The sequence below is a fragment of the Cetorhinus maximus genome, unplaced genomic scaffold (genome assembly GCF_964194155.1).
Source record: "Cetorhinus maximus unplaced genomic scaffold, sCetMax3.hap1.1 HAP1_SCAFFOLD_298, whole genome shotgun sequence".
NCBI classification, from domain to species: Eukaryota; Metazoa; Chordata; class Chondrichthyes; order Lamniformes; family Cetorhinidae; genus Cetorhinus; species Cetorhinus maximus.
Window position 1 is genome coordinate 203,711 of NW_027596252.1, and position 23,225 is coordinate 226,935.

A 23,225-nucleotide genomic window follows, 5' to 3' on the forward strand; every position below is an offset into this window, starting at 1 on the left:
TACATTACACTAAATAAAACCATAATTACTACAGGCTCTTCTGTTTCAGCCCTAATCTTGTTTTCGCTTTTGATGTTTGATGTGTGATCTCACATGTTATTTCTACTCCCATTGTATCAATCACAGATAAGGCCATCTCTGATCACTTCCTTGTAACAATCACCCCCCACTCGCCCTTCCACATCACCAACCCTACATCCCCCTGGAAAAATCTCACCTCCAATTCACTTAAAACTGCACTTTCAAAATTGCAATTCTCTCCAGTCTTTGACCCTCCAGTTGCTACAATATTTCTGCAGCTACTGATTTGCTCAACTACACCCTCACCTCCGAATAAAACCATTACTTCCTCTCACCCTCGCCGTTCCCACTGGTTCAGTTCTCATCTTCACTTCCTTAAGCCCAGGGGACACACCCCATAAAGGATATTAACCAGCTTGTTTAGCTATCCATCGCCAGATCTGGCTAGACGACTTAAAACATTAATGGGTTCTACTCTCAGCTGTTAAAACTATTCAATATTCTTGGGTCATCCTGGAATGCAAAGATAACTCCCAGTTCCTTTTCTCTGCTGCAGTCTGTCTTCTTAAACCACTCTCCCCTGTCTCTTCCACCCTCATTTCCAACAATAAAGTGTGAGGAGCACATGGAATTCTTCATTGCTAAGATTGAGACAATCTAATCAGCTGTCTCTGTCGCATCCCTCAATTCCACTAGTCTACCTAGCCACATCTCACTCATCCTTCTCCAGTTTCTCTCCAATCTCCCCTCATGCCCACTCTGAGCTCATTTGTCCATGAGACCCACCTCCTGTTCCCTCGATCCTGTTCCCACTAAACAGCTGATCAGCCAACTTCCTTCCTGATCCCCACATTAGCCAATATTGTATTTCTCTTTAGGTATTCTTCTTCAATCCTTTAAATCATCACCTTCTCAAAATCCTTTAAATCATCCCTATTTTCAAAAAACAAATTCTTGACCCTCTCAGTCCTTGTAAACTACCTCTTCATCTTCAAACCCCTCAACCACCCCATCTTCAACCCCCTCATCTTCAAACTCCTCATCTTCAACCGCCCCGTCTTCAACCCTCTCAACCACCCCGTCTTCAACCCTCTCAACCGCCCCGTCTTCAACCCTCTCAACCGCCCCGTCTTCAACCCTCTCAACCGCCCCCTCTTCAACCCCATCTTCAACCGCCCCGTCTTCAACCCTCTCAACCGCCCCGTCTTCAACCCTCTCAACCGCCCCCTCTTCAACCCTCTCAACCGCCCCCTCTTCAACCCTCTCAACCGCCCCCTCTTCAACCCTCTCAACCGCCCCCTCTTCAACCCTCTCAACCTCCCCCTCTTCAACCCTCTCAACCACCCCCTCTTCAACCCTCTCAATCACCCCCTCTTCAACCGCCCTGTCTTCAACCCTCTCAACCACCCCCTCTTCAACCCTCTCAACCACCCCCTCTTCAACCCTCTCAACCACCCCCTCTTCAACCCTCTCAACCACCCCCTCTTCAACCGCCCCGTCTTCAACCCTTTCAACCGCCCCGTCTTCAACTCTCTCAACCGCCCCCTCTTCAACTCTCTCAACCGCCCCGTCTTCAACCCCAGCTTCAACCGCCCCCTCTTCAACCCTCTCAACCGCCCCCTCTTCAACCCTCTCAACCGCCCCCTCTTCAACCCTCTCAACCGCCCCCTTTTCAACCCTCTCAACCGCCCCCTCTTCAACCCTCTCAACCGCCCCATCTTCCAGCACCCCCTCTTCAACCCTCTCTTTCCTCCCAAATCCAAATCTATCTCTCCCAGAACTCCATGTTTGAGACCCTGTGATCAGATTTCTGCCATAAAGTCACAAATGGCATCTTATCCGACTATGACAAACTCCCAGGGAGTTTTCTCATTCTCAATGTGAAGCAAGGCACCCACTTTGACAGTTTGGGTACCTGTCCTGTATCTGTTGGTCAGAAGGGTTTGGATAGATGATTGACACTGGATTAGCTACCAGCCCTCAGAAAAAGGGTATATTAACAAATACTCAGGCACAGGGGTAGCCTACTGGTGTGGGGTCCTGGTGAGGGGGCAGTGCTTGTCAGGCAGCTGCCTTCTTCAGATGGACAAGGAGAAGGAGGAAGACTGAGGGAAGAGTTCCCTCACACTTCGACTAGAGAGCAGAATACTGTTATCACAAGCTACTGAGATCCACACACACTGTCTGTCCTCTGGGATCAGTAAACCGTGCTCCATGTCAATGTATACTTTGTCTAATTAGTTAATGCATCATATCTGAACTGTTGCTTCTTAATAAACATAAGTAAACTATCTTAAAATTACTTATGAATAGTCAACTGTCTTAGGGATTTGTGGGCCTGAATCCCAAAATCTTACACATGGAGTTAAACGCTGAATATCTCACACAAACCACAGTCCATCTCAAAGTGAAATTTTCTCTTTTAATTGAAATATATTCAGATTAACAAAGTGCAGAATCAGTAGCTTGACATTTCATACAGTGAATAGGATGTATTATACCTTACATTAAAACTGCAGAAAGACAATGAATACAATTGTGCACAAATCCATTTCCGACATCATCACTGAGAGAGAGACAAGTGAAACTGGGGCCGTGTGTGACGATGTCCCAGTGGAGTGTGAGGGAGTGTGATGGAGTGCGGGGGAGCGAGTTGATCATTCGCTCACTATCGGTGACCGGGGTGAGTAGGGGGTGGTTGAACTGTCGAGGGGAGTTTGCTTATGATCATTATTGGAGGAAAGGTGCTGGTTGGTCACTCCGTTATTATTAATCCCAAGGGTTACAACTCCGCTAGCAATCCCCACCCTCAGCTCTCCCCCCACCCCCAACAATAACTGTTCCCCATAAATACAGTCAGAAAATGCTGGACAAAGTTTCTCCCGCAGGATGGATTTTTTTGAGTCTGTCCTTTAGCAGAGGCTCTGACTCTTAGTAGCAATGGGGAGGGGGAGGGTGGGGGGGTGGGGTGATGGGTGGTGGGGGACTGGGGGGCAAGGGGGTGGTGGGGAGGCGCTGGGCGAGGAGCAGGGGGGCTGAGTCCCAAACCTGGATATTGAATAGTTGAAGGCTCATTGGCAGCTTCTTTAGATAGAACCCCCGGCCCCCTCACCCCAACACCCAGACCCTCACCCCTCACCCCAACCCCCAGACCCTCACCCCAACCCCCAGACCCTCACCCCAACCCCCAGACCCTCATACCAACCCCCAGACCCTCACCCCAACCCCCAGACCCTCACCCCAACCCCCAGACCCTCATACCAACCCCCAAACCCTCACATCAACCCCCAGACCCTCACCCCAACCCCCAGACCCTCACCCCTCACCCTCTCCCTCCACCCCTAACCCTCCCCCTCCACCCAACCCCCAGACCCTCCCCCTCCACCTCCACTCCTAACCCTCCCTCTCCACCTCAACCCCCAGACCCTCCCCCTCCACCCCACCCCAAGACCCTCCACCCCAACCCTCCCCCTCCACCTCAACCCCCAGTCCCTCCCCCTCCACTCCTAACCCTCCCCCTCCACCCCTAACCCTCCCCCTCCACCCCTAACCCTCCCCCTCAACCCCCAGACCCTCCCCCTCAACCCCCCGACCCTCCCCCTCCACCCCCAGACCCTCCCCCTCCACCCCTAACCCTCCCCCTCCACCCAACCCCCAGACCCTCCCCCTCCACCCCTAACCCTCCACCCCCAGACCCTCCCCCTCCACCCCTATCCCTCCCCCTCCACCCAACCCCCAGACCCTCCCCTCCACCCCTAACCCTCCCCCTCCACCCCTAGACCCTCCCCTCCACCCCTAGACCCTCCCCCTCCACCTCAACCCCAGACCCTCCCCCTCCACCTCAACCCCCAGACCCTCCCCCTCCACCCAACCCCCAGACCCTCCCCACTCCACCTCAACCCCCAGACCCTCCCCCTCCACCCAACCCCCAGACCCTCCCCACTCCACCTCAACCCCCAGACCCTCCCCCTCCACCCCTAACCCTCCCCACCCCACCCAACCCCCAGACCCTCCCCACTCCACCCAACCCCCAGACCCTCCCCCCTAACCCTCCCCTCTCCACCCAACCCCCAGACCCTCCCCTTCCACCCCTAACCCTCCCCTCTCCACCTCAACCCCCAGACCCTCCCCCTCCACCCAACCCCCAGACCCTCCCCACTCCACCCAATCCCCAGACCCTCCCCACTCCACCCAACCCCCAGACCCTCCCCACTCCACCCAACCCCCAGACCCTCCCCACTCCACCCAACCCCCAGACCCTCCCCCTCCCCCACTAACCCTCCCCTCTCCACCCAATCCCCAGACCCTCCCCTTCTACCCCTAACCCTCCTCACTCCACCCAACCCCCAGACCCTCCCCCTCCCCCACTAACCCTCCCCTCTCCACCCAATCCCCAGACCCTCCCCCTCCCCCACTAACCCTCCCTTCTCCACCCAACCCCCAGACCCTCCCCTTCCATCTCCACCCTTCCTGCATCCCTGCTTTGACCGCCCTGCCCGGTCACTCCCCCTCCGACACTCCTCCCGCCCTGACACCATCCTCCCCCGCCCTGACACTCCCCCATCCTCCAAACGCAAACTGTCCTACACCCCCAGTCCTGAATCCATGCTCCCACTTTGCCTTGTCATCCAACCCAATCCATTAACGAACTGAGTGCAGGCCAGGAATACTGTCTGGTATTATGTAGAGCTCAGCGTTCCCTGATTAGGAAGGGAAATGGATGCCTATGGACTAGAACAGCAGGTCACTGGGAGCGGATCACTAACCCACTGAACTCAGCAGTAGCTTGTTTCCAAACTAATCCCCCTGGCACTCAACCGACATGAGAGTTAGGGAACTGAATCTGGGAAATGGAGCTGCCTCTCACCAGAATCCTGTATCATGGACTTCACTGCTCTCACAGCCAGGCAGTAATGGGAAACTGGGCCTTGAACTCTGGGCTACTGCGCTCAGAGGGCACATGGAGAAGTGGTCCCTCCCTCAGGAAGCACAATGTGGAGGAAATGGCTTTGTACCTATTCAGTCATTGTGACAAAAGTGCCCAGAACACCTTCCATTACAAGTAAATCTTGGTCACTTTAAGATCCCCACTAACTCCTCTCGCCTCCCTCAAGAGTCAAAGACACACAAATGGATTCTTTACAAAACTTTTCCACATGTATTAATAGTTGAGTTTTAAATATTAACAGGTTTGACTGGTGCTGGCTGTTCAACCCCCGAGTGCCTCGGTAGGTCCAGAGTTTCCACAGGCTCCATCGAGGGGCACGAGAGTGAAGGCTGCCCAGACATCTGGTTCCCAGGGCAAGGACACAGGAGTGATGGATCGGTCAAGGACTGACGGTCAGCCTCTGAAGACAAACTTTGCTCTGGCATTACTGAACCTGAAAGGGGGCATGAAAGACAATTAGATTTTCCCTCGGCTGCCTGTGTAGTGTCTTGTAATGATACTGCTACTGCTAGAAAGAGAGGCATCTCAGAGCACAGATCCTCCCAGGTAAACCAACCTCAGTCCTAGCAGCAATTGCTCCAACACAGCCGCCCACGCAGAATGATCAATGGGTCACAACTGTATAGAATAGCTCACATCTGGATCTGAGATGTGGAAATTCATTAGCACCCCCTCCAGCACCACCGACGCACAGTAGCAGCAGTGTGTGTACCATCTACAAGATGCATTGCAGGAATTCACCAAGGCTCCTTAGACAGTACCTTCCAAACCCACGACCTCTATCATCTAGAAGGACAAGGGCAGCAGACACATGGGAACACCACCACCTGGAAGTTCCCCTCCAAGTCACACACCATCCTGACTGGGAAATATATCACCGTTCCTTCACTGTCGCTGGGTCAAAATCCTGGAACTCCCTCCCTAACAGCACTGTGGGTGTGCCTACACCACATGGACTGCAGCGGGTCAGGAAGGCAGCTCACCACCACCTTCTCAAGGACAAACATGTCGGACAGCTATACCCTATTTTAAGTAGTCCCAAATAGCATAGTTGTGTTAAAACATATTTTAAAACGATTAGCGGTTTAATTGTTTTACGTACACCTTGCCCATTATAATGTATTTTGTGAAAATTTCCAGCCTGACAATTAGCCAATCAGAATAACCCAACCAATAGACCAATCAAAATTAAATGAAAGGAAATAAAAAAGAAGAAAAATTTTTAAAAATCAAAACCAGAAAATCTTGAAATCTGAAATAAAAACAGAAAATCTGGAAAGGCCAACTGTTTTACTGAAATAATCAGAGGGAAAATACATTTCAGGAAGTTTGTGAGCAGAATGGAAGAAACCATTCCCCAAATAGGGTGAAGCAGAATCTCAATTGAGTTAAGCTCAGAGCCATGTGGGTGGTGTCTGTCTCCAGGAAAGAAGAGTTTAAACATGTCCCATCCGGGGTCAGGGATAAGGAGGCTGGAGATGGAGAACAGAGTGGAGCCTCAGGCCCTGCCCAGGAATGAGTGAGTGAGTGAGTGAGTGAAGGAGGGAGGGAGGGAGGGAGGGAGGGGCGGCGAAGAGGCGGCCATTATTGGGGCAGGATTTGAATAAGGTCAAAAGAAATAGGAGCTGGGGTGGGCCATTCAGCCTCTCGAGCCTGCTCTGCCATTCAACAAGATCATGACTGATCTGATGGTGGCTTTAACTCCACTTTCCTGCCTGTCCCCATAACAATAACTCCCTTATCAATCAAAAACTTGTCTAACTCAGCCTTGAATATCGGCAATGAGCCAGCCTCCACTGCTGCCTGGGGAAGAGTGTGCCAATACCATCTCTCTGAAAGGGTTCTCAAATTAGTCTTACTCACTCCTTCCCTTTCCCCATAGCCCTTCAAATTTTTGGCTTTAGGTTTATATCCAATTCTTTTTTACTGTTGAATTCTGCTCCCACCATCCTTTCCAACACACATTTCATACTATAACCATGTGAATGTGTCACATGCAGTGGCTGCAAATCTCCCCAACCTCCCCAATTTCCAATCCCCATCCCCACTCCCCCATCCCCTCATCCTGTGACCACGAGTCTCCCAATAATCCATTTGAGCATTCTTCAAAGCAAAACATGAGACAGAAGAGAATCGTCCATCTTCTATTCGAGTATAGACAGCTGGCGTTAAATCCGGATGCAATGGGTGACCTGGACATCTCCTGTGTCTTGTTGAACTCTGCGTGTTCCACAACACGATGCTGATCCGCCTTCAAGAGCGTTGGACTTTGGACTTTAGATTGGTCTCATCTGCCCAGGAATCTGCAGGAATCAGTCTTTGCATACCAGGGTAATCAATTATTTTTTTCATTCATTGATGGGATATGGGCATCACTGGTTAGACCGGCATTTATTGTCCATCCCTAATTGCCGTTGAGAAGGTGGTGGTGAGCTGCCTTCTTGAACCGCTGAGACATGATAGCTACCTTCACCTGGTTAGACCCACCTGTCGAAGTAGTCACCGGGGTGCGCTTGTTGTCTTATGCTAACAACTACTTGGTGCCACAAGTGCGAGTTGGGTGAAGATGAGGACCAATACAGGATGTGCCACTCAAGTGCAGTGAACCGATCTGTGAGAGGTGCTACACAAGGAGACAATGAACTCCACTACTCGAGGGCCCTTGGCCCTACCTCTCATAAGCACCAAGATCAGTTTGATGAAAACAATGAATAATCCAGAAACTACTGGAGGAGAAACATCTTCTCTACAGGGTTTACCTCAATGACAAGTCATCAGTATCCAAGCACGATGCCTACCAAAAGATCCGTAGGACTATCCAATGTAAGCTCAGAGAGATGCTAGACACTTGGCTGAATCAGAAAGCAGACAAACTTCAGTAATATGTTGACCACAAAGACTGGAAGAGGTTCTATTATGCTCCAAAATCCGTCCACAGGTTCATCCACAATCCTCAAAGCTGTCGGGTCAACACTGCTCACAGAAAAAGCCAAAATTCTAGAAGGATGGGCAGAAACCACATCCTCACTTGGCTTCATCCATCAATGAGAAAGCATTAAACAAGCTGCCACAGGTTGTCATCACCAGTCTCTTGATGACCCTCCCACGATGTTAGAAACGACAAACGCAAACGAACTCCTTGTCTAGTGGCCAAGTTCCAGGAGCTGATGGTATCCCAGCTGAGGTCTACAAAGCTAGAGGTCAATGCCTGGTCAACAAGCTCACTGAACTCTTTCAGCCTCTGTGGGAACAAGGAATCATCCCACAAGAATGCAACGATGCCTCCATTGTCCACCTGTACAAGCAGAAAGGAACTCGCCAATCTTGTGACAAGCATAGAGGAATCTCACTTCTCTCCATCACCGGAAAATCCTTTGCCAGAAACCTTCTGAACTGTTAAGTGCAACAACTCAACCAAGATCTGCTGCCAGAGACACTGATTTCAGAAAAAGTCAAGAAACAACCGATAAGGCTTTTGCAATTAGACAGCTACAGGAGAAATGCCAAGAACGGTGCATGGACCTCTATACCACATTTGCTGACCTGACCAAGGCCTTTGACATAGTAGGCCATGAGGGCCTTGGGAAGGCAATGGAGAAATTCAGCTGCCTTGACAAATTCATCACAATGGTTTGACAGTTCCAAGAAGGCTTGCTCGCGTGTTTCCTGAATGATGGCGAGTCTTCTGACCCATTCCCAGTCACTAATGAAGTTAAACAGGGCTGTGTGCTAGTGCCAACAATCTTCAGCATGTTTTTCTCTGCCATGCTCTCTGATGTCTTCCACTCTGGTGATATTGCCATCGAAATCAGGTACGTATGGGTGGGAAGCTGCTCAATCTAGGATGGCTCCATTCGAAGGTCAAGTCTTTAAGAAAATACTTCGCAATTACCTATTTGCCTTTGACTGTGCACTAGCTTCCGGTTCAGAGGTGGTGGACATGCAATGTATCATTGACTTGTTCTACGATGCATTTGACAACTTCGGCCTTATGATCAGTACAAAGAAAACTGAAGTAACATACCGGCCTGCTCCAGGAAAACTCTATCTTGAGCCCAAGATTTCAGTCTATGGCCAGAAACTCAGCAGTGGAAAGGGTCACCCATCTCAGCTGTACACTTTCTCGAGCTGTCTGTGTTGATGGCGAGACACATGCAAGAATTGCCAAAGCAAGTGTTGCCTTCGGCAGACTTTGAACATCAGTCTGAGAATGAAGAGGAGGAAGTCTGCCCGCCAAACTGAAATTCTACAGAGCTATGTCCTGCCCACTCTGGTACACAGTCCAAATCTCGCATGCCCAATGTCAGGCCAAGGAGCTCAACCACTTTCACATCAGCAACTTCAGAAGCTTCTGAAGATCAGATGGGAGGACAAATTACCCGACACTGAGGTGCTCGCCCGAGCTAACACATCAAACTTCCACACCAATACTGAGAGTCACAGCTGAGTCGGGCTGGTCATGTAGCTAGGGTGCCCAATAATCACATACACTCCCGCACTACTGACCCTCCGACAGTGCAGCACTCCCTCAGTACTGACCCTCCGACAGTGCAGCACTCCCTCAGTACTGACCCTCCGACAGTGCAGCACTCCCTCAGTACTGACCCTCCGACAGTGCAGCACTCCCTCAGTACTGACCCTCCGACAGTGCAGCACTCCCACAGTACTGACCCTCCGACAGTGCAGCACTCCCTCAGTACTGACCCTCCAACAGTGCAGCACTCCCTCAGTACTGACCCTCCGACAGTGCAGCACTCCCACAGTACTGACCCTCCGACAGTGCAGCACTCCCTCAGTACTGACCCTCCAACAGTGCAGCACTCCCTCAGTACTGACCCTCCAACAGTGCAGCACTCCCTCAGTACTGACCCTCCAACAGTGCAGCACTCCCTCAGTACTGACCCTCCAACAGTGCAGCACTCCCTCAGTACTGACCCTCTGACAGTGCAGCACTCCCTCAGTACTGACCCTCTGACAGTGCAGCACTCCCTCAGTACTGACCTTGTTGTACTTTAACCCTCCTGTATCTGTTGGAAAGGGGCTGCTGTGATTTTTCTTTCTCAATGGGATCCCCAAACTATGTACAGGACCCAGAGTCACTTTTCAATCTCTTAATACCTGCAGCCCAATAGAACTGGCAGCAGACGATCCTTTGAGATCTGGCTTGTCAGCTTTGGAATGCTGGGGAAATATGCAGCACAGTTACAGCCCCCAGACCGGCACCTGGCGGGCGGGCGAGCTCCCGGGCACCCGGCGGGCGGGCGAGCTCCCGGGCACCCGGCGGGCGGGCGAGCTCCCGGGCACCCGGCGGGCGAGCTCCCGGGCACCCGGCGGGCGAGCTCCCGGGCACCCGGCGGGCGAGCTCCCGGGCACCCGGCGGGCGAGCTCCCGGGCACCCGGCGGGCGAGCTCCCGGGCACCCGGCGGGCGAGCTCCCGGGCACCCGGCGGGCGAGCTCCCGGGCACCCGGCGGGCGAGCTCCCGGGCACCCGGCGGGCGAGCTCCCGGGCACCCGGCGGGCGAGCTCCCGGGCACCCGGCGGGCGAGCTCCCGGGCACCCGGCGGGCGAGCTCCCGGGCACCCGGCGGGCGAGCTCCCGGGCACCCGGCGGGCGAGCTCCCGGGCACCCGGCGGGCGAGCTCCCTGGCACCCTGTGAGTGGGTAGCTTAATCTCAGGCAGTTATGTATAAGTTTGCTGGTTCGTGCCCCAGGGAGCAAAAGCCATTCAAATGTGACAGTCCTTACCTGGCTGTGTGAGAGAGGGTAGATATGCAGAGTATGATTGACAGGAGGAGAGTTTGGATGAAGAGCTTTTCCGTGAGAGACAGCGAGTTGGTTTGTACTTGGGCACTGCAACAGAACAAGGAGCTTGAGTGAGCAGCAGCATTGCCAGATAGTGACGGGGAGTAGGCGACAGGGAGAGCGTGGGCGAGCGTCGGGGAGAGAGCGTGGGCGAGCGTCGGGGAGAGAGCGTGGGCGAGCGTCGGGGAGAGAGCGTGGGCGAGTGTCGGGGAGAGTGGGCGAGCGTCGGGGAGAGTGGGCGAGCGTCGGGGAGAGTGGGCGAGCGTCGGGGAGATTGGGCGAGCGTCGGGGAGATTGGGCGAGCGTCGGGGAGAGTGGGCGAGCGTCGGGGAGAGTGGGCGAGCGTCGGGGAGAGTGGGCGAGCGTCGGGGAGAGTGGGCGAGCGTCGGGGAGAATGGGTGAGCGTCGGGGAGAGTGGGTGAGCGTCGGGGAGAGTGGGGTGTCTGCCTGCCACATAGAAACCTAACACATGTTTCAAAAATTTACATTTAAATCAGTTCCCTTCATTCCTTAGATAAAGGCAAAATACTGCGGACGCTGGAAATCTGAAACCAAAACAGAAAATGCTGGAAAAGCTCAGCAGCTCTAACAGCACCAACTTTAGATCATGAACTCTCTCCTCCACCCTCACTCCTGTTTTTATCCCCTTTTTTCAATATTCATTTTTATTTTTAAATTATTTTTTATCCACTTATTTTTAGTTTTATTTATTTTCACTTTTATTCATTGTTTTATCCCCACCTTTTATCCTATTTTCAATCTTTTTCCCCAATACTGTCCCCTCCCTCTCACCCCACCCCCCACATGGCCCACCTGTCACTTGTTCATGTTGTTCTTTCCAGAGTGCTTACCCTTGTCCTGCTATTATCACATTCTGCTTTCTGACTTTAACGCCACCATCAGCACCTCCTTTAGCTAGTATCAGTATCATTAACATCCCCTTTGACCTTTTGTTTATGACATCTCTGGCAATCTCTCCTTTGCCTCCACCTATCACTGGCCCTCTACCCAGCTCCACCTGCCCCACCCCCTTAAACGGTATAAATTTCATCACATTTTTACTGCTCTTTAGCTCTGATGAAGAGTCATAAGGACTCAAAACGTTAACTCTGTCTTTCTCACCACAGATGCTGTCAGACCTGAGTTTTTCCAGCATTTTTGGTTTTTTTCTCCTTCATTCCTTACTCTTGTCTAATTTTAAGTTACTGTGTTTTCAATCTTTCAGGGAAACAAGTGCAGACATACAGGTATTCTCTCTTTGAAGATTTGGCGTCTGTGAAAGATTGTGGTGCAGGAGTGTCTGAGAAATGGTTTATTCTGTCGGGGGCTCTGCTGAGTTTTGCGCCCATCTATTCCTCTTAAGATTGGACAATATTAGCTTTTTTCCTGTTGAGTGCAACATTATAAATCATTATCGGCGCCATGAGCACTGAAATATTGAATAATCTCTGACCTCAAAGGAATGATCAGTTTAGACAATAAAGCTGGTGAAAAACCATTTCAGTGACTATAAAGATGCAGGAAATTCTCCTTTGTTCATTTATTGAAAGGAATGTGTTAAAGGTCAACACCTGCCTCAAGACCATAGAATCTAAGAAATTAGAAACCAATCTGGGAAGTAGGTCTGGGCTATTGATAAACAACATATTAAAACTAAACTTATTGATAAGTGTCAAGGGAAGATGCTTCTTCAATGCACCTTTTAACAGCTGGAATGTCAGACCAAAGAGCTGAGAAAAAGGTGTTGGAATAGGGGCACTGGATTCACTTGGTCCTGATTAAACTGTAAAGCAAGCTCAGACTAATATAGCAGGCGGCTCTCCACATGAAACATACAAGGTTTTTGATCTAAGTGTTGCTGTTAAGTTTAATTATTGTATGTTTAGTAATTTGGTGACTCCCTGATATTCAATACTGTGAATCCTTTTATTTCTCAATGGCATCGAGGGTTGGACAATACACGTCACAGCCTTGCCTTGAGGTGAAATACACAGCCTCCTGTAAAATAGGTTTGAATCAATGAGGGGTGCAGCCAAACGAATAATCTGCACAAAACAGCTCGAGGGAAGAGTGATAGCAGGAGTCTGGTTGCTACTTTCTCCCTGAACTTCACACACATCAAATAATCTTCTACTGGCTTGTAAATAGTACACAGGTAGTAATAAAAAGCGTGGCTCCTATTAAAGACGAAGTGAATGGTATGTGCTGAGAGGCGCAGGGCAAGGCTGTATCAGTGTTCACTAAGGAAGAGGATGATGATAAAATATCAGTAGAAATGGAGATGAAGAGGTAATAGATGGGGTGAAAATTGATGGGCAGGAGGTACTGGAAAGGCTGGCAAAGCTTAGAGTGGATAATTCGCCTGGTCCGGATGGTTTGCATGCCAGGTTGCCAAAGGAAGTGGGGGTGGAGATAGCGGAAGGACTTGCCATAATCTTCCAATCTCCCCTGGATACGGGAGAGGTGCCAGAGGATTGGAGAGTGGCAAATGTGACACCTTTATTCAAGAAAGGGTGTAAGGACAGTCCGAGTAACTACAGAGTGGTCAGTGTAACATCAGTGGTGGGTAAGGTTTGAGAAACAATAATCAGGGAAAAAAATCAACAGGGCATTTGGAGAGGTTTGAGTTCATTAAGGAGAGCCAGCACTGATTTGTAAACGGCAGATTGTGCTCGACTAATCTCATTGAATGTTTTGATTCAGTAACAGAGAAGGTTGATGAAGGGAATGCAGTGGATGTTGTCTATATGGATTTCAAGAAAGTTTTTGACAAAGTACCACATAAAACGCTGGTTAACGAAGTTAAGGCTTATGGCGTAGGAGGGTCAATGTCAAATTGGATTAAAGAAATGATTTAAGGACAGAAAACAGTGAGTTGTGGTAAATGGTTAATTTTCAGATGGATGGTAGGCAGTGGTGTTCCCCAAGGATCACTGCTTTTCCTGATATAAATATAAATAACTTGGATATTGGAATACAGAGTAAAATTTCAAAAATTACAGGGAATACTAAATTTGGAGGAGTGGCAAACTGTGAGGATGATATAATCTGACTGCAACAGGACATAGGCTAGGAGAATGGGCAGAGCAGTGGCAGAGGGAGTTTAATACAGAGAAGTGTGAGGTGATGCATTTCGGCAGAAGGGATAGGGAGAGGCACAGTTCTAAAGAGCCAGCTGGAACAGAGGCACCTGGAGGTGCATATGCATCGAACTTTGAAGGAGGCAGGACATATTGAGAGAATGGGATCTTGGGCTTCATAAATAGACGTATTGAGTACAAAAGCAGGGAGGTTATACTGAACCTTTATAAAGCTCTGGTGAGACCCTAATTAGAGTATTGCATCAAGTTCTGGTCACCACACTTTAGAAAGGATGTGAGGGTCCTTGAGAAGATGCAGAGGAGGTTTATAGAGTCATAGAGGTCTACAGCACAGAAAAAGGCCCTTCGGCCCATCGGGTCTGCGCCGGTCAAACAAGTACCTAACTATTCTAATCCCATTTTCCAGCACTAGGCCCATAGCCTTGTATGCCATGGCATCGCAAGTGCACATCCAAATACTTCTTCAATGTTACGAGGGTTTCTGCCTCTACCACCCTTTCAGGCAGTGAGTTCCAGATTCCCACCACTCTGAGTGAAAAAATTCTTCCTCACATCCCCTCTAAACCTCCTGCCCTTTGCCTCAAATCTTTGCCCCCTGGTTATTGATCCCTCCACCAAGGGGAAAAGTTCCTTCCTGTCTGCCCTATCTATGCCTCTCATAATTTTATACACCTCAATCATGTCCCCCCTCAATCTCCTCTGCTCCAGGGAAAATAACCCTTGTTTGTCCAATCTCACCTCATAACTAAAACTCTCCAGCCCAGGCAACATCCTGGTAAATCTCCTCTGCACTCCGCCTAGTGCAATCACATCTTTCCTATAACGCGGATTCCAGAACTGCATTAATACTCTAGCTGTGGCCTAACCAGCGTTTTATATAGTTCCAGCATAACCTCCCTGCTCTTATATTCTATGCCTCGGCTAATAAAGGCAAGTATCCCATATGCCTTCTTAACCACCTCATCTACCTGTCCCGCTACCTTAAGGGACCGGTGGACATGCACACCAAGGACCCTCTGATCCTCGGTACTTCCCAGGGTCCTACCATTCATCGTGTATGACCGTGCCTTGTTTGTCCTTGTTTACCAGAACTGTTCCAGGGGTGAGGGATTTTAGTTACAGCATTAGATTGGATAAGCTGGGGTTGGAGCAAAGGAGATTGAGGGAGGGAAATCAAGGGGAGGTGGTAGCAGAGCAGTTTTGTCACTGGACCAGTATTGCGGAGATCCAGGGTAATACTCGGGGGACCTGGGGTCGAATCCCACCACGGCAGATGGTGGAATCTGAATTAAATAAAAATCTACAATTAAAAATCTGATGATGACCATGAAACCATTGCCAATTGTCATAATAACTCATCTGGTTCAACTAATGTCCTTTAGGGAAGGAAATCTGCCGTCCTTACCTGGTCTGGTCTACATGTGACTCCAGACCCACAGCAATGTGGTTGGTTCTTAAATGCCCTCTGAACAAGGGCAATTAGGGATGGGCAATAAATGCTGACCCAGCCAGCGATGCCCACATCCCATGGATGAATAAAAGAAAAATTGATAGAGAGAATGTCAGGCATAGGTAAAGGAGACAAAGAAAAGGATTAGGGGGACACAGATTTAAAGTCTTGGGCAAGAGATGCAGGGGGAATGTGAGGAAAAACCTTTTTTATGCAGTGAGCTGTAATGGCCTGGAACTCGCTGCCAACGAGGGTGGTGGAAGCAGAGACGATCAATGATTTCAAAAAGAGATCGGAAGAATGGCCAAAGAAAATAAACTTGCAGGGATACAGGGATAGAGCAGGGATACAGGGATAGAGCAGGGATAGAGTGGGGGAATGGGACTGACTAGGTTTCTCTAAAGAACCAGCATGGACTCAATGGCCGAATAGTCTCAGCCTAAGCCATAAATCTCTAGCAATACATGAATGTGCCTGAAGGTAGATTTTAGATTGAGGAGTGAGTGTTGCGGGCAGGAATGTTGGGCGGGGGGCTAGTGGGCATGGTGCTGAGCCGCAGAATCATGAGTACAACTTCCAGGTACTGGGGAAAGCAGCTCCAGAATTGGCTGCCCAGCAGAATGGCTCAAGCTAAACTCCAAAATAACACAAGGAAATGCTGGAGAGTCCCAGTGGGTCCACCACACTCTGAAAGACAAAAGACACATTCCTATCTGGGATGTCAGTGATGTCAGACTCTGGAGCTTTCAGACCACATACCGTCCTTTCCTCCAATAGATGGCAGCTTTGTGTTGATCCTTGCTTTGGGTGTCTGTGTGTTAGTGCTGGCCACAACGGAGTCTGTCCACTGCTGGAGAATGAAGAGATATTACAACCAGTTTGCTGGCATTCGGAAGAAGATTCCTGGCATTAGGTAGTGGACTCACAGTGCAAAGAGAGAGGTGAGTGTCAATGATCACCTGTATACTGAGGTGCACATCCAGTCATCACATTATACCAGGGGACATTAGCTGCATGCCCGATGTGTAGTTAAAGGGCTGCTCTCAAATAACTGCTTGTATGGACAAGGTTAGCACAGAGCTGGGCTAAAATATCTTCAAATATTTTTGATAAAAGGATTATCAGGAACTCAGATGGGCAAATGGGCTCATATTTATGGACATTGTACAAATATGTATACTGTACATATATAGACACTAGATATGTAGATACTGTACATAGTTGAGTTTTACTCTTTCACAGGATGTGGGTGTTGCTGGTTAGGTGAGCATTTACTGGGGGAGGCGATGGTATAGTGGCATTGTCACTGGGCTAGTAATCCAGAGACCCAGGGTAATGGTCTGGAGATCGGGGTTCAAATCCCAACCGGCAGATGGTGAAATTTGAATGCAATAAAAATCAGGAATTAGAAGTCTGATGATGACCATGAAACCATTGTCGATTGTTGTAAAAACCCATCTGGTTCACAAAGGGAAGGAAATTTGCCGTCCTTACCCAGTCTGGCCTACATGTGACTCCAGGCCCACAGCAATGTGGCTGACTCTTAATGCCCTCTGAACAATAAACGCTGGCTTAGCCAGCGACACCCACATCCGATAAATTTAAAAAATCCCTATTAGTCCTTGAGAAGGTGGTGGTGAGCTGCTGTCTTGAACAGGGGCAGTCCATGTGGTGTAGGTACACCCACAGTGCTGTTAGGACATATGCACATGTGTGGATACCGTCAGATAATGGTTCCACTGTAGCCCATGTTGTCAGTCCCTGGGGAGAAACATTTACATACCCAACTCTGTCTCATACTGGAGCAGAGATGGACAACTATCCAGCGTCGGACCCTAAAGTGCAGCGGTCCAGTGTCGGACCCTCTGATGTGACAGTCCAGTGTGTGACCCAAAATTGCAATAGTCGTGTCTGACCCTATAGTGCAATAGTCCAATGTCTGACCCTATAGTGCAATAGTCCAATGTCTGACCCTATAGTGCAATAGTCCAATGTCTGACCCTATAGTGCAATAGTCCAATGTCTGACCCTATAGTGCAATAGTCCAATGTCTGACCCTATAGTGCAATAGTCCAATGTCTGACCCTATAGTGCAATAGTCCAATGTCTGACCCTATAGTGCAATAGTCCAATGTCTGACCCTATAGTGCAATAGTCCAATGTCTGACCCTATAGTGCAATAGTCCAATGTCTGACCCTATAGTGCAATAGTCCAATGTCTGACCCTATAGTGCAATAGTCCAATGTCTGACCCTATAGTGCAATAGTCCAATGTCTGACCCTATAGTGCAATAGTCCAATGTCTGACCCTATAGTGCAATAGTCCAATGTCTGACCCTATAGTGCAATAGTCCAATGTCTGACCCTATAGTGCAATAGTCCAATGTCTGACCCTATAGTGCAATAGTCCAGTGTCTGACCCTATAGTGCAATAGTCCAGTGTCTGACCCTATAGTGCAATAGTCCAGTGTCTGACCCTATAGTGCAATAGTCCAGTGTCTGGCCCTATAGTGCAATAGTCCAGTGTCTGGCCCTATATTACGATAGTCCGGTGTCTGGCCCTATATTGCGATAGTCCGGTGTCTGGCCCTATATTGCGATAGTCCGGTGTCTGGCCCTATATTGCGATAGTCCGGTGTCTGGCCCTATATTGCGATAGTCCGGTGTCTGGCCCTATATTGCGATAGTCCGGTGTCTGGCCCTATATTGCGATAGTCCGGTGTCTGGCCCTATATTGCGATAGTCCGGTGTCTGGCCCTATATTGCGATAGTCCGGTGTCTGGCCCTATATTGCGATAGTCCGGTGTCTGGCCCTATATTGCGATAGTCCGTTCTCTGGCCCTATATTGCGATAGTCCGGTGTCTGGCCCTATATTGCGATAGTCCGGTGTCTGGCCCTATATTGCGATAGTCCGGTGTCTGGCCCTATATTGCGATAGTCCGGTGTCTGGCCCTATATTGCGATAGTCCGGTGTCTGGCCCTATATTGCGATAGTCCGGTGTCTGGCCCTATATTGCGATAGTCCGGTGTCTGGCCCTATATTGCGATAGTCCGGTGTCTGGCCCTATATTGCGATAGTCCGGTGTCTGGCCCTATATTGCGATAGTCCGGTGTCTGGCCCTATATTGCGATAGTCCGGTGTCTGGCCCTATATTGCGATAGTCCGGTGTCTGGCCCTATATTGCGATAGTCCGGTGTCTGGCCCTATATTGCGATAGTCCGTTCTCTGGCCCTATATTGCGATAGTCCGGTGTCTGGCCCTATATTGCGATAGTCCGGTGTCTGGCCCTATATTGCGATAGTCCGGTGTCTGGCCCTATATTGCGATAGTCCTGTGTCTGGCCCTATATTGCGATAGTCCTGTGTCCGGCCCTATATTGCGATAGTCCAGTTAAGGAATATTGTTTCTTGCTCAGCAGCTGTACATGATTTAGCTAATCAAGGACCTTGGTCTGCAGAAGCAAATGCAGCCATTAATCTGAGAGGAGGTGGAACATTAAGTTCATTCTAATCCACCTCTTGGGTCCTCAGATCTCTCTATCTCGAGCATACCCACTTTCAGTTCAGACCTTTGCAGCATTGTTTTCATCCAGCATCATGGACAGATGGTGGTCGTATCCCTTTAGGCCACGCCGATGGTAACCATAGGTCAATGTGTGACTACCACCACAGCTCCGTGCATTAACCGGGAAGTTCTCAATGAGCTCTGAAATGCGTTCCCTGGGAGAAAGGGAAACAGGTGATTAAGAGCGTCCTACAAAATGATCCAATGATTAAAAAGGTCCCTATAGAATGACTGGAGTGATACTCTCCTGACCTTATTCCCAGCTACGTTCTTAACCTTGGCTTCTTGTGGTCCTTTATGGCCATTATCACTGCATCCCCAACCCCCTTCCAATTGTACATCTGTCAGTCCCACTCCTGGGAAAAGTCTCCCAAATCACATACAATGGCAATTCCAAACTCCGAGTCTTTGACCTCCATTCATGATGATCAGCAGCTGTGGAAATGCTCAAGTACTCTCTCCCTCTATCCTTTGAGAGCCTTGTTGGCACCAAAATCTTCATGGCATCATCTCAGTCTGGCCCTGTCGTCACTTTACAGTCCAAAGGGTGGAGACAGGTCGTGCCGCTCGGAGCCACTGTTCACACTTGATTCCAATCTGAGCATCTCCAGCAATGGCTTCTCTTCTCATTCCCACACTGCTACCTCTGGAGCTAATGCCCGGGTCTATCCTCAGCCCTGCTGGGGCTAAACCCCTATCCTCAGCCCCCTCTTCTTCATCATCAATCTGCTGTCCCAAGGTGACACCATCCATACATCAGGTTTGTATACCGGTGACATCCAGCGCCTCTCACCCACTCTTCTGCCTCAGGGCTGTCATCTATTTGTTCAATATTCATCTGGGATGACTTATAATTTCCCCTAATGCAATGGAAGATTTTATAAACTCCACTCTCTCATCGCTGACTTGATTTCCTTCCTCGATTACTGTCTGATGTAGAATCAGACCACTCACAATCGCAGCATCTTCTCTGACTCTGAGCTGAGCATCTAACCCCGTAACTTATCCATCACTAAAATTATTTCCACCCTTGAAACAGCACCTGACTCCATTCCTGCCCCAGTTCATCTGCTGTTGAAGCCCTTATCCTACACTCCTGGTTGGACCCCCATCTTCATCCTCTGTAAACATGAGCTCATCCAAAACTCTGCTGCCCGTGTCTTAACTTGTGGTAAGTTCTGTTAGCCCATCATGCCTGTTCTCACTGACCTATGTTCACCTTCCGGTCGTCCAAAGCTTCCAGTTTAAAATCTTCATCCTTGTGTCAAAATCCGTAGACTCATCCCTCTCTATCTGTGCAACCTCCACCAGTCCTACAGCCACCACACACCCCACTCTAATACCTCGATACACCCATTCCCCCGATATCCCAATACCCCGATATCTGTGATTCCCCTGATACCCAGTTTCCTCCGATACCCCAATACCTCAATAACCCTGATCCCCCAATAACCGATACCTCAATGCCTCCAACAAAACTTTCCTTGGCTCTGACTAGACTTTTGTACATTTTCCCATTCCTTCTCATAACCATTGGTGGCTGTAATTCAACCAATTAGGCCCTGCATGCAGAAATTCCATTCCTAAAATCCTCCATCTCTCCATAACACTCTCCTCCTTAACACACGCTTCTTTCAACAAGCTTTTCATCAACTGATTTCGTTGGCTTGACCTGAGGCCTCTATGAGACACCATGAGATGCTTTTCCACATGAAACATGCTCTATACACAAAGGATGTTGATTTTTGTGCTGCACTTGGAGAAATTTCATAGCAAACAATGTTATTCCCTCTGAGAGACTATTCCTGCCACTAATTGTCTTCAGTCCAGCTCACAGTGTTAACCAAGAGCACTTCCAACTATCTCAGACCACGAGCAGACAACACATGCTGTCAATGTGCTAGTGGTGAATGCATGAGCTCGGTCGGCGAGGGGCCAGCGCGCGCACTCAGTGAATCAAGTCGCCTCTTACTCTTCTAAACTCCAGTGGATACAAGCCTTGTCTGTCCAGCCTTTCCTCATAGGACAACCCACCCATTCCAGGTATTAGTCAGGTAAACTTTCCCTGAACTGCTTCCACGCATTTACATCCTTCCTTAAATAAAGTGACCAATACTGTACACAGTACACCAAATGTGGTCTCACTAGTGCCCTGCACAACTGAAGCACAAGCTAAAAACAAAAAACGGATGCTGGAAATCCAAAACAAAAACAGAATTACCTGGAAAAACTCAGCAGGTCTGGCAGCATCGGTGGAGAAGAAAAGAGTTGACGTTTCGAGTCCTCATGACCCTTCAACAGAGCTGAGTAAAAATAGGCGAGGGGTGAAATATAAGCTGGTTTAAGGTGGGCGGGGGGGGGTGGGGGGGGGGGGGGGTAGAGAGAAGTTGGGGGGTGGTGGTTGTAGGGACAAGCAAGCAGTGATAGGAGCGCTATCACTGCTCCTGCTCCTATCACTGCTTGCTTGTCCCTACAACCACCCCCCCCCACCCCACAACTTCTCTCTCCTCACCTTAAACCAGCTTATATTTCACCCCTCTCCTAATTTTACTCAGTTCTGTTGAAGGGTCCTGAGGACTCGAAACGTCAACTCTTTTCTTCTCCGCCGATGCTGCCAGACCTGCTGACTTTTTCCAGGTAATTCTGTTTTTGTTTTGAAGCATAACCTCCCTACTTTTCAATTCCCCTCACAATAAATGTTAACATTCTATTAGCTTTCCTAATGATTTGCTGTACTTGCATACTAGCCTTTTGTGATTTATGCACTAGGACACCCAGATCCCTCTGCACCTCAGAGCTCTGCAATCTCTCACCATTTAGATAATCTGCTTCTCTTTTATTCTTCCTGCCAAAATGGACAGTTTTACATTTTCCCCCATTTTACTCCATTTGCCAAATCTGTGCCCACTCGCTTAACCTCTCTATATCCTCTGGAACCTCCCTGTGTCCTCTTCACAACTTACTTTCCTACCTTTCTTTGTCAGCAGCAAATTTGGCAACCATCCCATCCCTCCCTTCATCTGAGTCATTTACATAAATTGTAACCAGTTGAGGTTGGGCTGGGTCAAGGGGGACAGGCTGGGTCAAGGGGGACAGGCTGGGTCAAGGGGGACAGGCTGGGTCAGGGGGACAGGCTGGGTCAAGGGGGACAGGCTGGGTCAAGGGGGACAGGCTGGGTCAGGGGGACAGGCTGGGTCGGGCTGGGACAGGGGGTCAGGTTGGGTCAGGCTGGCTGAGACAGCAGCGACCCAGGTGGGTGTGTGGGTGTCACAGTTTATTCATGTGTTCTCAATCTGTGGTCAAGTCCCACAGTCACTGCATTACCCAAGCCTTTGTGTCTCTCTGCACCTCATACTTTCAGTTTAAATCTGCTTCCTCTAGTGCTCCTGATACTCACGATTTGATGATATTCTCATACACTTTGCGAGGGGGAGGTGTTGCTATCGGACAGCCTATATGAAGAAGAGGCCTCATAAATGGACTCACTGCCTTGACTGATCCCTTAAAGTGGCTTTGCACCTTCACTATCTGCCTGCATAAGCTAATGTGCAGACGCCGCATGCACATGATGTTCTGTTCCTGTTGCCTCCGGGCATGGGCTCTGCCTGTTGTCTGGCTGTTAACAGGGGAAAAATTGTGTTAATATTCCAGCGCAATCACTAAACAGCACGAGATGCAGGGTGAGTGGAACAGCTCCGGCCAGACCGTTACTAAGTTCCACAAGCCCAGCTTCCATTCCATGTCATTCTGCTTCAGACAAAGTGTGGGGCTACTGCCTACCCCAGATTCACAGCCTTGATCACGGAGATCACTCAGTTCAGTTTAATTTCACTTTATTATCCACACAGGAAATTCATTTTGGGTAAATTGTTTGATTGTTAAAAAATTACATATAAATGTATAATAACAATAAAAAGAAAAGTTCCCGATCGCAGCGATCCGACTTTAATTAAAAATATGTTAATGTATTAAAAACTATTTCAATGCATTAAAATAATTAGTTGGTGAGTCCCAACCTCATCTGTACATTAAACTCCTGTTAAAAGTTCTTATAAAGAGGGACCTAAATGAATTGAGGAGCTGATTTGTCCGGCCTCAGAGGGATTGTAGCCTTTTCCCTGAACACATCCGACAGTAATACTAAAACAGGGGGCGATTCTCATTGTTCACCACCTTTGCCAAAATTCTCGAAGAGCAGATTTTGTCAAGAAAGATCTGCCGAAATCTGCTTCTCTGCACTTTAGTGAACGGTCCCTTCTGGGTTTTCTGACCTGGGCTCAGAACGGGTGAAGGCAGCAGGACATCACCTCTTAACCTCCATCAGCTTGTGGAAAAACA

At 49.2% G+C, this 23,225-nt stretch overlaps 1 protein-coding gene across 1 annotated transcript in view; it reads right to left on the reverse strand.

Annotated features, from left to right (window-relative positions):
• Positions 1 to 5,033: 5,033 nt before the first annotated feature.
• LOC144673134 (uncharacterized) overlaps positions 5,034 to 23,225 on the reverse strand; it is a 120,689-nt gene continuing 102,497 nt past the window's right edge. The window contains exons 16-19 of the mRNA XM_078535124.1: positions 18,892 to 19,042; positions 16,081 to 16,171; positions 10,714 to 10,818; positions 5,034 to 5,402 (exon numbers count right to left, since the gene is read on the reverse strand). Of these exons, the coding sequence (XP_078391250.1) occupies positions 5,197 to 5,402; positions 10,714 to 10,818; positions 16,081 to 16,171; positions 18,892 to 19,042 (553 nt within the window). The 3' untranslated portion in view covers positions 5,034 to 5,196. The remainder of the gene's footprint in view (positions 5,403 to 10,713; positions 10,819 to 16,080; positions 16,172 to 18,891; positions 19,043 to 23,225) is intronic.